We start from the raw sequence: 15,587 nt of genomic DNA on the forward strand, positions 1-15,587 counted from the left end.
ACGGCAGCCTGGCTAAGAGCTGAATGACATAGGTTCCACATTTCAGCTCCGCTCTCCCTACTCTCCCGGATGTTGATAGTAAAGAAACCAACCCTCGGACCTTCAGAGCAAAGGTTCGGAATGCCTTGGTGTCTTCATTCCTAATTCTGGGTCCCTGAATGAGCTCCACCATACCCTGCATCGCCACTTGATGAGGCTGCCCGAATTGCTCCGATAGGGCTACCATAGTCTTCGAGTAGGGCCGCGATGAGTCTACGTAGGTATCTGCCACCAGGAGGGCTTCCTCCAGCTTCAGATGGTCGCATAAAATGCGGAACCTGAATCGTTCTGAGGTGTTGGGAGGGAATGCATCATTCAATGCTCCCTTCAATCTTGCGAATTCTCTAGGATCCGGAGAGGCGAACACCGGTATGATGGGTACCGGTCCCCGATAGAAAGCCTCCCCTGGAGGGCCATGTCGCCGCTCAACTGGAGTTCTCGACCGGTGCCTCCTGGCCAAACCCCGATTGGTCGAAGAAGAACTCTGCCTGGAACGGGTCGCCCTCTGGAACTGCCGTTCGCGCCTCGAGTGTCGTCTATTGCGTGCCGAACTCTGATCGGTCGCTGATGAGCTCTGCCTTGAACGGGTCGCCCTATGGGACCGTCGTTTAGGCTTCGAGCAGCGTCTCCTGCGTGCCGAACCCTGATCGGTTGAGGAGGAATTTACCCTGCGTGCCGAACTCTGATCGGTCGCTGATGAGCTCTGCCTTGAACGGGTCGCCCTACGGGACCGTCGTTTAGGCTTCGAGCAGCGTCTCCTGCGTGCCGAACCCTGATCGGTTGAGGAGGAATTTACCCTGCGTGCCGAACTCTGATCGGTCGCTGATGAGCTCTGCCTTGAACGGGTCGCCCTACGGGACCGTCGTTTAGGCTTCGAGCAGCGTCTCCTGCGTGCCAATAGCCTATATATGGAGATCCCCATAGATGGAGATAATAGACCTGCAAAGTCGTCATAGAGACCCAAACGTGCCATATGTACGCAGTCTGACATCAGCGAACCCTTCCCCGAAACTCCATGTATAGACATAGCCATCACGTCCAGGGCTGAAGTCTTGATCCCATATTTGGCCATAACTAATATCGGCAGCTCCATATATGGAGACGTCTGACACTATCTGACATCATCATAGTGATGTCAGGACCGCAAGCCAGCATTATAAGAAGAGGCTCGAAACCTCTCAGATAGACAGGTTCCAGAGCGATTCCGAGAGACATCTTAACTCTCTCCCGAGTACCAGGAGATTGGCTGGCCTTACAACCCATTTAATCACAGATTGCATATTCAGGACGACTAGCTGGCCTTACAACCCAGCTAGGCCTTCAGAGTGGCTCTTGAGTCCGGTTCTAAAGAACCAGTCGATTATCATTGTTATATTCTATAGTTCTCGTTTGCTTTATGGTGCTGTAAACTATTTGCAATCTGTATGTTTCAGCAAACGTCCATAATAGAAAGAGATAAAATAACTTATTGCACTTGAACAAATTCCATTAGCACCTACCTTGAACAAATGTCCTCTTTATAGACTTGCCCTCTTTGCCTCTTTATAGATTTGACTCCTCTTTGAGGCTTGTACTCTGAGCTTCATCCTTGCTACGTCACAAACAGCAATCCTTTACTTCTTTAACCTCATGCGATTCATCCACCTTACCTCCAACCAAGCAATAGCAAACCTCTTTGTGCGACTATCTGGCTCCAACCTTAGAACATGATGGAACCAGAGCAGCAGACCGAGGTCCCTGCGGCGCTCAAACAGCTCGCCAAGCTGGTGGTGCGGGGCTTCTATGGCGTTGAGCATGCCCTGGCCATGGACGTGCTCATCCGCAACCCCTGCTTGCGTGAGGAGGACATGCTGGAACTTCTCAAGTTTGGCCCTAAGCAGCTGCACTCCGTACTCAACACGCTGAAAGGTGACAAGTTTGTGAAGTGTCACATGCAAGTGGAAATGATGCCGGACGGCAAGAAGAATCGCCACAACTACTATTTCATCAACCATAGAATGCTAGTCAACGTGATCAAGTACAAGCTGGACAACATGCGCAGGCGATTAGACACGGAGGAGGCAGAATCCACCAATCGTGCCTCCTTCCGCTGTCCCTGCTGCTCCACCTTCACAGACCTTGACGCCGGACAGTTGTTCGACCCCACAAAAGGGACGTACCACTGTACGTGCTGTCAGACCGAGGTGGAGGACAATGTGTCCGTGTCGCCCAAGAAAGATGCCAGGAATCTGGTCGCTCGTTTCAACGAGCAGACCGAACCCATCTACTTACAGCTCCGAGAGGCGGAAAACGACAACCGCAAATGTACCGCAGCCGCATCTGGGGCTTCAGGCGGCCGCGAGGCGTGGTCCACCAAGGGCTCTTCCTATGTTGACCTCTACACCCAGAATGTGGTGATCAGCATGGGAGAGCAGGACCAACACAGGCAGGCTGGCAAGGCCGAGGCTCCCAAAGAGCAGCCCATCTGGCTTACCCAGAGCACTGTACAGGGGGCCTATTGTGAGCCTGATGCTCTCGACCCCGTGGCAGACGTGGCGCCCAGAGCCCTCGACAGTGGGACTGCTCGTTCTCGTAAATCGCACGAGAACGAGGTAATGCGCGAAGTCCTCTTCCACGAGAAGAGGCGCGACGCAGACAGTGGTGGGGGAGGGGAGGACGAAGAGGATGATGATGATGATGATGAGTTTTAGGAGGTGGGGGAGGAGTACACGGCGATGGTTGGGGGCAGGACCCTGTCATATCAGGAGGTCAGCCAGAAACCAGAGCTGGTGGGGCAAATGAGCGCGCAGGACAAAGAAGCCTACATCAAAATGGGGCAGGGTATCTACGAGGCCATGTACTGCTGAACACACACACACACACACACACACACGTCTCTGTTCTGATGGTCAGCGGGGAGACAAATTCAATCTAAATTCTCCGGTCAGCGGGGAGACAAATTCGAATCTTGAGTCTGGTTCTAAAGAACCAGTCGATTATCATTGTTATACTTAGGTTATCCACCCGCCAATCCCCCGCCCCCCCCTCCATCGCCATAGTCACCACAAGCGCACTGCCCACACCGTCTACACTTGTCCTCATACGTTCTCTCCCTGTCTCTCACTCACTCTCTCACCACAGTTTGCCCTTCGTTGTCTCCCTGGATGATCCAGGCCTGCTGATTTCCTCATGGAGGAATGTGGAGGGGGAAGCTGCAGCAACAACAGATTACACTAGGATTAGCAGTCAGATGTATCTGTTTTAGCTAATTGACTAGGTACTGTAGCATTTGTCTGCAGGGAGAGATGGGGATGTTTTGTCCAGGATTATCAAAGAGCTGGATGGAGATTCCCCCAGTGGTGGAAAAAGTACTCACATGTTTTACTTAAGTAAAAGTCAATACTGCAATGTAGAATTACTCTGTGACAATAAAAGTGACAATAAAAATCTACAAAGTGAGTAGTAACTAAAGTTTTCAAATAAGTAAAAAGTACAATATTTGCCTCTGAGATGTAGTGGAGTAAAATGAAAAGTATTGAAAATTGGAAATAAAGAAAAAAATGCACTTAAGTACAGTACTTGAGTAAATGTACGTAAATGTTATTTTACACCACTGGATTCCCCAAGTGGAGTGCTATAATGTTTCAGTTACGGCTAAAAATGTTAGTAGAGTGCCATTGACACACCAAAGGCATACCACTTTTTGTATCTTATTCTTTGTTTAACTGTAATTGAAAGTGAGGTTGAATTTAAATCCGATTCAAAACACATTTAAGACTATCACAATGACATGGATGTCAGTATGGTTTAGTCTTGTGATTAAAACGTTGACAGCAACAACAGGGTAGATTACCAGTCTAGAATGATCAAACAGCGCTGCAATGCCAGCACACCTTCAGTTGTCTACCTACAGGTGTCTAGTGTGGTACTGTATATAAGTCACAAAACATCACCTCAGTTTGATCGCCTGATTTGGGTTTGGAACGTTCAATTTGGGAGCACTCTCTTTGCTTGTTCAGCAGTCCCCGGGAAACAAGTGGTGGAAAAAGTACTACAATTCTTTACTTAAGTAAAAGTATCAACAATGCAATATAGAAATACTCTGTTACAAGTAAGAGTCCAGAATTAAAAATGTACTTGAGTAAAAGTACAAAAGTATTGGCATCAAAATGTACTTAAAGTACCAAAAGTAAAGGTACTAAATTGTTTGAAAATAGCAGATCTACAAGCTCACAACGCGTCGCGACGCGTTGTGACGCGTTGTGAGCTTGTAGATCGTCTATTTTCAAATAGCCTATGTATAAAATAACTAAAGTGGTTAATGTATGTTTTATAATATCATAATTTATATCCGAAAAGTAACAAGCAACAAGCTTTCAAGTAATTGTAGTGGAGTAAAAGTACAATGTTTGCCTCTGAGATGTGGTAGAGTAGAAGTAAAAGTATTGGAAATTCGAAATACTCAAGTAAAGCACAAATACCTCAAAATTGTACTTAAGTACAGTACTTAGGTAAATGTACTTAGTTACTTTCCACCACAAGTAATGCAAAGCCCTTGATGGCATTGATTGTACTGTGTGACCTGCACAACAAGCCTTGTGCCCGGAGTTACTAATCAGTGTATCCTGGCACGAAATCAAGCCATACTAAATGACAAGTAAATGAGAACTCCCAGGGGTTTGTGTGTTACGGGTGAAATAATTAACAGTTTTATGAATCAATGATTATAAAATGTATGAATTTATCATGATTAATGTGACAGTATTCTTGTTATGACATGTGGGCTGTAAATTGCATGGAAGGTGGTATGGTGGATACATCCACCATGCTAGGGAACAAGTGGGGGGGAAGTCTAGACAAATGGAGCAAAGAAAGATGGAGGACTAGAAAAAGTGCTCCTCGGAGCACAGGTCTCCGCAAGTCAGATAGGTTATTGTGGGCCAGCAATGTTGATGGAATATGCAGACAAATCCATATTAATCACATGACTATTGAGATAATGTGTACCGATTTGCGTGATGTTTGGACAAAATAGGAGTAATATACGTTTTTTTGTTGCAAAAATCGGCCTCCTGGTGGCACCTCCTGGTGGCAATGTCAAAAGGGTGGCATCTGTTCTTCAATGAAGTGCGAATGTTTGTGCAAGGTTTCACCGCAATCGAACGCTGCGTTCATGATTTGAGGCATTTTGTGCAAAACCGGCCACTCCGGCAAACTTAAAATGTCCATCTTAGCCAATCATGGTGGAATATGAAAAATCTATCAGATTTGTCTTGATCACATGACTATAGACATCATGTGTACCGATTTGCGGCCATAAGAAGGCCTCGTGGTGACGCTATAAAAGGCAGATGTGAAAAATCCAGGGCAAAGGTTTTTCCTTGGCCTCTAAGGAGTGCGCATACAAAGTTCACACACTGCGTTCATGATATGAGGCCTTTTGTTCAAAACGGAGCACTCCTGCAAACTTTGGAAGTTAATCTTAGCCAATCAGGATGGAATATGAAAATTCTGAAGGAGACACTGTGTGCCGGTTTCTGTAGGAGTACTGTCAAAAAATGCGTGGCACTGTAACAGGCCCATGTGAAAAATATGGGGCAGAGGTTCTATTTTGGCATCCAGGGAGTGTGTGTGCACAGTTTCGCTGCAACCAAGCCAACGGTGCCGGAGATTAGCTGGTCACAGACAGACAGACGAACACACGTCACACGCACTCACGGACGGACACACAGGGTGCAAAACGTAGTCTCTGCCATGCCTTCAGCCTGGTGGAGACAAAAAGAGAAAGACGTGGAGTAAGGGATCTGCAACATAGTCTCTATATAAGGGCATAAAAGGGTCACAGACAGACAGACACAGAGATCTCTGTATATCCTATATTAAAATTGGCTAATGGTAGGGCGGATGTCATTCACAACAAAAAACGTTGCCATGCATGCCTAACAATGCCGATTTGCGCAGGCACTGTTACAATTCATCCCTGAGTGTCTTGAATTTGGCGATGTGGATGTTCTCATCTGCACACATTTGACACAAGACAGTCAGACAGTTATACAAACCTAGCTGATATCACAAAGCAATGTCAGCATGACATCATCAGAGTACAGTACCCTTTTATGGCCATATATGGAGATCTGTCTGTCTGCCTGTGTCCCTTTTATCTCCATGGAGATCTCTGTATCTGTCTATAATTGTCTATGCGTTTTCAATGAGCATAGTTCCTAATGGGCATTGTGCATGGGCCTAGTCTCTATACATATCTGTGTGCGTGTGTGTGTGTGTGTGTGTGTGTGTGTGTGTGCTTAACTGTCCCCCATGTATCTGGAGAACCGTCCAACCGATGAACTTCAAACTCAGCATGCATATCGCCGTGGACCAGAGGGAGTTCGGTGCCCGGTGTGATCGGCGGTTGTCAGGAACCACCAATCTGAACGCCATGCCCATATACTGTATGGGCTTATATGGAGATCTGATGTCCAGAACCGCGGATCCAACCGATAAGCCCAAATATGGGCATATATGCAGATGAAATCTCTGCGTGCATCATTCTTGAGAATCAATTTACCTCAAACTCTGTGCGTATTACCGAGTGTTATCCAAAACCACCGATCCGGCCAATATGCCCATGGAGATTCAGTTGTACTATGATGTCATATTGATGACATGCAGGGATCTCCTTATATGGGCATAAAAGGGACACATGCAGACAGACAGACAGACAGATACAGAGATGTCCATTACTGTATATTGGCATATATGGGGTATATGGGACACAGACAAACAGACGGGTACAACGGGCGTTGCATAACTGGAGGGGCTTGCGTATTCGCATATCTACATATCAGTCCTTTGAGATTCTCGAGAACTGTTCGATCCATCTGATCAATCTGTCAGACCTGTTGTACCCCTCTGTCTGTGTCCTTTTTGTGCCCATATATGGAGATGTCTGTTTCTATCTGTCTACCTTGTCCCTTTCATGCCTATATATGGAGATCCCTGATGTTGTCAGTATATGCCCATATATGGTCATGTTGGTTGGATCGGCGGATCTGGACGACTGGATATCCGAACTACTCGACGGCAGGCACCCATAGAGTTAAAACTAGAACCAGGAGACCTGGTACTGCCAGACCCCTAGTGGTTGAAATCTGAATGGCCGGACTTCGCATGACGTGTGTGCAGAGGAAAAGAGGGACGGAAAAGAGGAAAAGAGGGACAGAAAAGAGGGAAAGAGGGACAGACAAAGCCTCATGTAGGCCGACCCCCTGGGTCTGGCAAATAATAGAGAGGGCACCGGAAATCCTGGCCCATCCACTTGCATTGAATTGCTCACCCAGCACATGGGCCGAAATCACCCCTTCTTCCGGGTTGTGAAATGTGATGGGGGAGGCCTATGTGGGGCTTCTGTGACACCAACTCACAAGCTTGCGCACAGGCTTGCGCATGGGGCATGCGCAAGCCTGTGCGCAAGCTTGTGAGTCGAGCCCATTGGTCGAAACCGTTTTGGCTCGTTCGTGTTAGTGGCCCCAGCCATTTTGAGCTGCAGTACCTATGAATGGCCAGCATGTCGAAAGCGCTTCAATGCAACCACTGGGTTCTGGGGGCTTGCAGGCACCGACCTCCGCGAGTCCGTGCCGCTATACACAAGCTGAGCTTGAAGTCGGTCGGTCCCATATATGCACCATATGACCATATATGGGGCATATAGGTCGGATCTGTGGCTCTGGACAACCAGATCTCTGTATCTGTCAGTCCATGCCCCTTTTATGTCCATATATGGAGATCACTGATGTCATGACCGTACATGGAGCTGACTGATTTGTTTGCCGCTGATGTCACATAACAACACATTGAGGTTAGACAACACACTCCATATTTGGGGCGTAGCTGCATTGGGAACTCCTTATGGCTGTGTCGGAGTGACGTCAGAGGTCCGCCCGTCCAGCGCTGTGCCAAGCCTATAAGATCTGACGTTACCTCCACACGTCCCCATAGCGAGAGAGAGTTGGGTGAGGGCAGTCAAGACGTACAGAAGGAGACGATTGAGAAAGAGACACCATAAACAGACCAGATAGAAGACGGAGAAGATAGAAGACAGAGAAGATAGAAGACAGAGAAGATAGAAGACAGAAGATAGAAGACAGAGAAGAGACAACCGAGACATAAAAGAGGATAGAGCTATTGCGGGGGCAAAGGAGAGACACGGGAGAGAAGGTTTCAGGTGAGAAAGAGAAAAGACATCTGTATCCAAAATGATGAGGAATGGACAGATCCCCTCAGCAGCCTAGCTGTCTGCAGATCAACAGCACTGTAACCAGCCAGAAAGGAGACACAAACAAACCAAGATCTTCCATTCATCAATAGTCATCTACCAAGACTTTAACTCAGTCAGAAGAAGTAAATCAGATGAATTACACAACGGGAGAGAAACCCCACATCTGTAAACGGTGTGACAAGCGTTTCAGTCAATTAGATCACCTGAAGACACACCAGTGTAGCCACACTGGAGAAACCCCTTTCCACTGTAAACAGTGTCACATGCGTTTCAGTCTGTTAAACACTCTGAAGATACACCAGCTCCTTCATGATGCAGAAAAACCTTTCCACTGTAAACTATGTGACAAAAGGTTCAGTGTGTTAGTTAATCTGGAGACACACCAGCGTCTCCACAAAGAAGCACCGTACCACTGTAAACTGTGTGAAAAGAGCTTCAGTCTGTTATCTAGTGTAAAGACACACCTGCTTCTCCACAACGGAGAGAAACCTTTCCACTGCAAGCTGTGTGACAAGACATTCAGTGGCTTGATACATTTCAGGACGCACAAGCGTCTCCACAATGAAGCGAAACGTCTCAGTCAGTTAGGCAGTCTGAAGACACATCAGCAGCATCTCCACGACGGGGAGAAACCTTTCCATTGTAAAGAGTGTGGCAAGAGGTTCCGCCTGATGTGTAACCTGAAGGCACACCAGCGTATACACACTGGAGAAAAACCATACCACTGTCAACGGTGTGACAGGAGTTTCAATCAAAAAGGCAGCCTGACGACACACACACGCATCCACAATAGGGAAAAGCCTTTCCACTGTCAACTGTGTGACAAGCGTTTCAGAGTGTCAAGTAATCTGAAGACACACCAGAGTATTCACGTTGGTGAAAAACCTTTCTGTCAACAATGTGGCAAGACGTTCAAGCTGGGAATTTATCTAAAGACACACCAGCGTATCCACAATGAAGCGAAACGTCTCAGTCAGTTAGGCAGTCTGAAGACACATCAGCAGCATCTCCACGACGGGGAGAAACCTTTCCATTGTAAAGAGTGTGGCAAGAGGTTCCGCCTGATGTGTAACCTAAAGGCACACCAACGTATACACACTGGAGAAAAACCATACCACTGTCAACGGTGTGACAGGAGTTTCAATCAAAAAGGCAGCCTGACGACACACACACGCATCCACAATGGGGAAAAGCCTTTCCACTGTCAACTGTGTGACAAGCGTTTCAGTGTGTCAAGTAACCTGAAGACACACCAGAGTATTCACGTTGGTGAAAAACCTTTCCACTGTCAACAATGTGGCAAGACGTTCAAGCTGGGAATTTATCTAAAGACACACCAGCGTATCCACGCTGGAGAGAAACCCTTCCAATGTCAACAGTGTGACAAGAGGTTCACGCAGGCAGGTCACCTGCAAGCACACCAGCGCGTTCACACCGGAGAAAAGCCGTTCCACTGCCAACTGTGTGACAAGAATTTCAGTCAGATAGGTCACCTGAGGACACACCAGCGCGTTCACACTGGAGAGAAACCCTTCCAGTGCAAAGAGTGCGATAAGAGTTTCAACGTGATAGCTAATCTGACGAGACACCAGCAGCTTCTCCACAGTGTCGTATCGGTCAAGTGTAGTAAACTGTAGGTCAACTCAAGACCAGGGTTGCCAGATCGGCTTATTATAATTTCCCCGGCAAGATTGTATTCGAAAATAGCCGATCTACAAGCTTGTAGATCTGCTATTTTCAAATAGCTGATGTATATGTTAGAGTGCTCATGTGGCCCATAGTCACTTCTTTTGGGCTGGTTTTCCTAGACCTGGTTGCTTGTTTCACAGAATCTGGCAACACTGCTCAAGACACAACCAACAAGCATCTCCACTAGGGATGTAAATGATCGATTCATTCATTCATCGACAGTTGATTAACCCTATTGATCGATCATCGATTAATTGATAAGCGTGATTTTCGGGATGCACCGGAGAAGAAAAAAAAACTATTCTTGGCCGGAATTGAAAACGTTTTTTAAAAATGTAATGCATTGTTAACAGAACTAGGCCGGCGGTGCCATCCTAGTTCTGTTATTTGGTAACATTATCGTTTTCTCACCGTCAGTTGATGCTTCATATCCATCCATAAGAGTAAAACCGCCAGGGTCATTGTTTATTTTTGGAACACAGTTCTTATTTGACGTGATATTAAATACGTCTATGGGGATTCAGAATGGGGGTGGAAAACCACAAACCAGGTAGACAAACCTAGGATGTGTAAATTACGTCAGACTTCGGTGCTCTAATAAGGAGTTCCCAATGCAGCCACTCCCAAATATGGAGTGTGTTGTCTAACCTCAATGTGTCGTCATGGCATCAGCAAACAAATCGGTCCACCCCATATACTGTATGGGCACAAAAGGGGGCATCAGTGGCGCGGGAAGGGGGGGGCTACGGGGGCTGCAGCCCCCCTGGTGATGGGAAGGGATTTTTTTTTTTATGAGAACGAGAATTAAATAACGTAACCCTAACCTAACCCTAACCCTAAAACCGAAATAAAGTAAAGGAAAAAAAGTGCCAAAACCCACCCAAACCCGCAAATTTTTCGACCCGAAACCGCAAAAAAAAACGCGCGCGCACGGGACGCGCACTGGTACTCCCTCAAGGACCACTGGTGGTCCCCGGACCACTGGTTGAAAACCACTGGTCTAAAGTTTTCAACAGAAGCCTAGGGAGGACCACCTCGAACCACACTGCAGATGTACTGTAGCAGTGTTTTATTGTATTATCACACTCTACTACAGATACAGATTGGTTGGTTAAAATAAAGTTTTATTTATTAAAAGAAGTACCGGATTGAGAGGACGAATGCAACCAAACAAACCCTACATTGCACACTCCTTGAGTTACAATTCAATAAAAAATAATACTAAGGATGTCGTTACTGTGTATCACTGTTGGGACAGACTGTATGTTAGATACTGTATCAATTTGGTTTAGTTGAAAGATAGCATTGCTTGGTAATGAGGCTAGTCGGGCTCCTGGTGGATAACCTTGAGCTGGGAGAGAGAGAGAGAGACAGAGAACGTGAGCTGGGGGAGGGTTTGGCGTGCTGTATGAAAGATGCAATTGAATATTTAATGATAACATGAAAAGGTTGACTTTCCCACAGTGGATGTATTCCCCTTGGCAGAGCTTACATGCATCAGTGTTATATACAGTATATAATGTAAGCCTCTGCATGTGCTAATATGCTTGTGTCCGCACAAACACGTGCACATTATCTGCACATGCACATATTTACCTACCAGCACACAGTGGTGGAAAGTACATCTACTCAAGTACTGTACTTAAGTACAATTTTGAGGTATTTGTACTTTACTTGAGTATTTCCAATTTCGAATGCTTTTACTTTTACTCCACTACATCTCAGAGGCATTTTTTTTTTACTTTTACTGCACTACAATTATTTGAAATCTTTAGTTACTAGTTACTTTGTATATTTTGATTATTATTACAAAACATACACTAACCACTTCAGCCCTATATACATTTCTGCCATTTGAAAATAGCCGATCTACAAGCTCACAATGCGTCGCGATGCGACGCATTGTGAGCTTGTAGATCGGCTATTTTCAAAAGAGTTTTATACATTTGAAAACTTGAAATGGGACATTCTGCATAATGAGTACTTTTACTTTTGGTACTTTAAGTACATTTTGATACCAACACATTTGTACTTTTACTCAAGTGCATTTTGAATTCCGGACTTTTTCTTGTAACAGAGTATTTCTATATTGCAGTAGTGATACTTTTACTACGCAAGTACTTTTTTCACCACTGCCAACACATGCACGTAACACGTAAACACGTACACAAACACACACACACAGAAGTCCAGTCTTTAGCATTAACGCGGCTCACACGGCAGTGTCGGTGATAAATGACGGGGAATTGTTTCATATCCCAGCACAGCATGGGGCTTTTAGAAAGTAGATGAGCCTGTCACACACTGATACTTCACTGCTTAGCAATTAGGCTGTGCTGTCTGTCTACTTCTCTGGCAGCACATTGTGGGCCAAGCAGGATGTTTCCCTGTGAAAGGGAAAGGGACTTTGTTGTGTTCGCTCAGGTCTCTTTGTGTTAGATTTAAGGCATAAAAACGTGGACTCAAAGTTTCTGTGTGTGTGTGTGTGTGTGTGTGTGTGTGTGTGTGTGTGTGTGTGTGTGTGTGTGTGTGTGTGTGTGTGTGTGTGTGTGTGCGCGCGTGTGTCTGTGCGCGCGTGCGTGCGTGTGTGTTCATTAGAAGTATGTGTGGAAAATGCAGATTGTGCTTTGTGAAACATGTTCAGGGCATCATTATCCCCATGTTTCTCAGTTCTCAGTTATGTGCTTGTCACCACATATAGTATACTGTGTGTGTGCGTGTGCCTGCGCGCGCGTACGTGCATGCGGTGAGTGTGCGTTTATGTGTGTCACTCCCTTTGCCCTCTGCTCACCAACCTGCCATGACAGCTCACAGCACCCACAGGACGTGTGCTATTCTTTAGGCCGATAAAAGCCGGAGAGAGAGAGAAAGAAAGAGTGTGTGTGTGTGTGTGTGAGGGGCTGAGAACAAAAAGCCTGCTCCTCATTCTCTGCAAGCTGTTATTCTTTCCCCTCTGTGGTTTTCCTCTCTCACTCTCTGCAGAGCATTCATGTCAGAGGGCATAACACAGAGCCTCATACTGTAGGTCTCCAGGCGCACCATTAATCCTCTCCTCACCTGGGTGGACAAGTGTGTGTGTGTGTGTGTGTGTGTGTGTGTGTGTGTGTGTGTGTGTGTGTGTGTGTGTGTGTGTGTGTGTGTGTGTGTGTGTGTGTGTGTGTGTGTGTGTGTGTTTGTGTGCGTGTGTGTGCACGTGTTTAAAACACAAAAATAGTATGGAGATAAGATGTTTCTGCCCGACAGCAACGATACGCAGTTAAAATTATAGAAGTGAAATGTGAAGTGTATCTGCAGGTCCGTGTGTACAGTTTATGTTCGTGTGTATGTTCAGTGTTTCCCCTACCATTGCCTTGGGGGGGGCTAGGGCAAACACTGGTGTTTAACACAAGTGTTATTGTCGTGTCTAATGTTTCCTCATTAGCTTAATCAAAAGGGGGCTGATGTTGCGGTCCCATAGCCCGGAAGGACGGCCATGCAGTGGTTTTATTGGTACTCTGGGATCTCAGGATCCAGGAAGTAAACTTATAAACCTACAAAGCAGTGGTGTAAAGTAACTAAATTTGCTCAAGCACTGTACTTAAGTACAATTTTGATGTATTTTTACTTTAGTGGAGTATTTCCAATTTTCAGTACTTTTACTTCTACTCCGCTACATCTCAGCGGCACGTTGTGAGCTTGTAGATCTGCTATTTTCAAACATTTTAGTACTTTTACTTTTGATACTTTAAGTACATTTTGATACCAATACTTGTGTACTTTTACTCAAGTACATTTTTTATTCCGGACTTTTACTTGTAATAGAGGAGCCTACTTCTTCTACTTTGCAGTATTGATACTTTTACTTAAGTAAAACATTTGAGTACTTTTTTCCACCACTGATACAAAGTTAAAGGCGATTATGTCATGCTTTGGTGCAGATGAGTGCACACTAGCAGGGATATGTAGTTATGTGGTGACCGTGGTCTTGGTAGACAGTAACTGTACAGAAATTAGGAGATAATTTATTTGAGTGCGGTTATTGGCATTGAAATGACAGAACTATTCAGACATTTTAGCTGTTTATTAGGCTTTTTGGCAAGTCTGCGTGTAGTTGTCCTCGCACACACGGCACACATTCTGACTGATGGTCCATTTTATCACCGCAATTATTGCATGATTAGGAAAGCAAACGCGGACAAATTACTTCATTAGTTACTCAAAATACTGTCTAAATTGTTTACACCACAAGTCACAACGTGTGCAATAGAGGATTTCTTTTAGGATTGCAGACAGTAATGGCACCTCATCAGTGCATGTTTTGATTGTTCCTTCTTTGAAAGATTACTCCATCAGCAATATACATTTCTCCTGACTTGTAACAAGCAACTGGTCCAACTGTTAAACAGTTTATTTATTTTATGTAAAAAATAGATTTACCATGAGGTCTAATCTATATAAGGTATGTAACCTAATGACAGTACTGTATAGGTTAGTTATCTAGCCTACTGATGTGTTTTTTCCACCTTCCCAATAACAGTTATATTGAATAATAATAATAATAGCTTGAATTTATACGGCGCCTTTCATGAACCCACTTTACATCAAAAACAATGAACCACCAACAAACAAAACAGCAAACAACTATTTGCCATAAGCCTTAAAGGAGTCCACAGGGTGGGGGCTGCCACACTGAAGGCTCTGTCCCCCAAGGGTCGCTTGCTTGTTTGGGGAATAGAGAGGAGGTCCAAGTCTCTGTGGACCTCCTCAGGAGGCCTGAGAGGTACTGTGGAGCCAGGGTGTTGAGACATTTGTATGTGAGAAGGAGGCGTTACTAGACTACTCAGGAACGATACAAGTCTGGAACGACGCAAGTTTGGAGTGCATGCCCCACCCGGGTATGTGATCCCTAAAAAATGACAACAACAAATGTATGTTGCTATATATACTGTACATAGCAACAAGAACCCCAAAAGGGGTTCCCGTCCTGAAAGGTATAGTTACATAATAGGGGTTCCCGCCCAAAACCCAGCCCATCTCTCTCTCTCTCTCTCTCTCTCTCTCTCTCTCTCTCTCTCTCTCTCTCTCTCTCTCTCTCTCTCTCTCTCTCTCTCTCTCGGCTGAGGATTTCCTGTCCATGTTGCAAAGCAAAGCAGGTGAACAAACCGATTAACTGATTCCAGTGAGGTTCTCTATCCCTCTCCATTCGTTCCTTTCTTCCCTGTGTACATGTTGGCTCCCTGCTTATTCATCTTCATCCTCATCCATACATTCCTTCTTTTTTATCCCCATTCAGTGTCCATCCTTCTGTCACTCCACATTCCACAACTTATTTAACCACTTAAACCCCAGGATCCATATTATGAGGGAAAACTTTTGTAGAAAATTGCAAATCTACAAGCTTAGAACACATCGTGTGCGACGCGTTGTAAGCTTATAGATCTGCAATTTTCTGCGAAGATATTTAATGTAGAGCGAAAATGGAAAATACACGCGCATAGAGCCCTGAGGGGGTTTATATATGGAGGTTTAACCACAATCCTCCTCTCCTCTCCTCTCCTGGCATGATGACATAATCCTTTTTCCAGTGGTGGAAAGTAACTATAAGTACATTTACTCAAGTGCTGTA

The 15,587-nt window shown here is 45.4% G+C and overlaps 1 protein-coding gene across 1 annotated transcript; it reads left to right on the forward strand.

The window, feature by feature from the left end:
* Positions 1-1,745: 1,745 nt before the first annotated feature.
* On the forward strand, positions 1,746-2,729 carry LOC311054654 (general transcription factor IIE subunit 1-like; the record flags this gene model as incomplete). The annotated part of the gene is made up of 1 exon (XM_084070658.1): positions 1,746-2,729. One exon carries the CDS (start codon positions 1,746-1,748, stop codon positions 2,727-2,729), a length of 984 nt encoding a protein of 327 aa, XP_083926784.1.
* Positions 2,730-15,587: the final 12,858 nt, after the last annotated feature.

Source organism: Gymnoscopelus microlampas (genome assembly GCF_963454915.1).
Source record: "Gymnoscopelus microlampas genome assembly, chromosome: 11".
Lineage (NCBI taxonomy): Eukaryota > Metazoa > Chordata > Actinopteri > Myctophiformes > Myctophidae > Gymnoscopelus > Gymnoscopelus microlampas.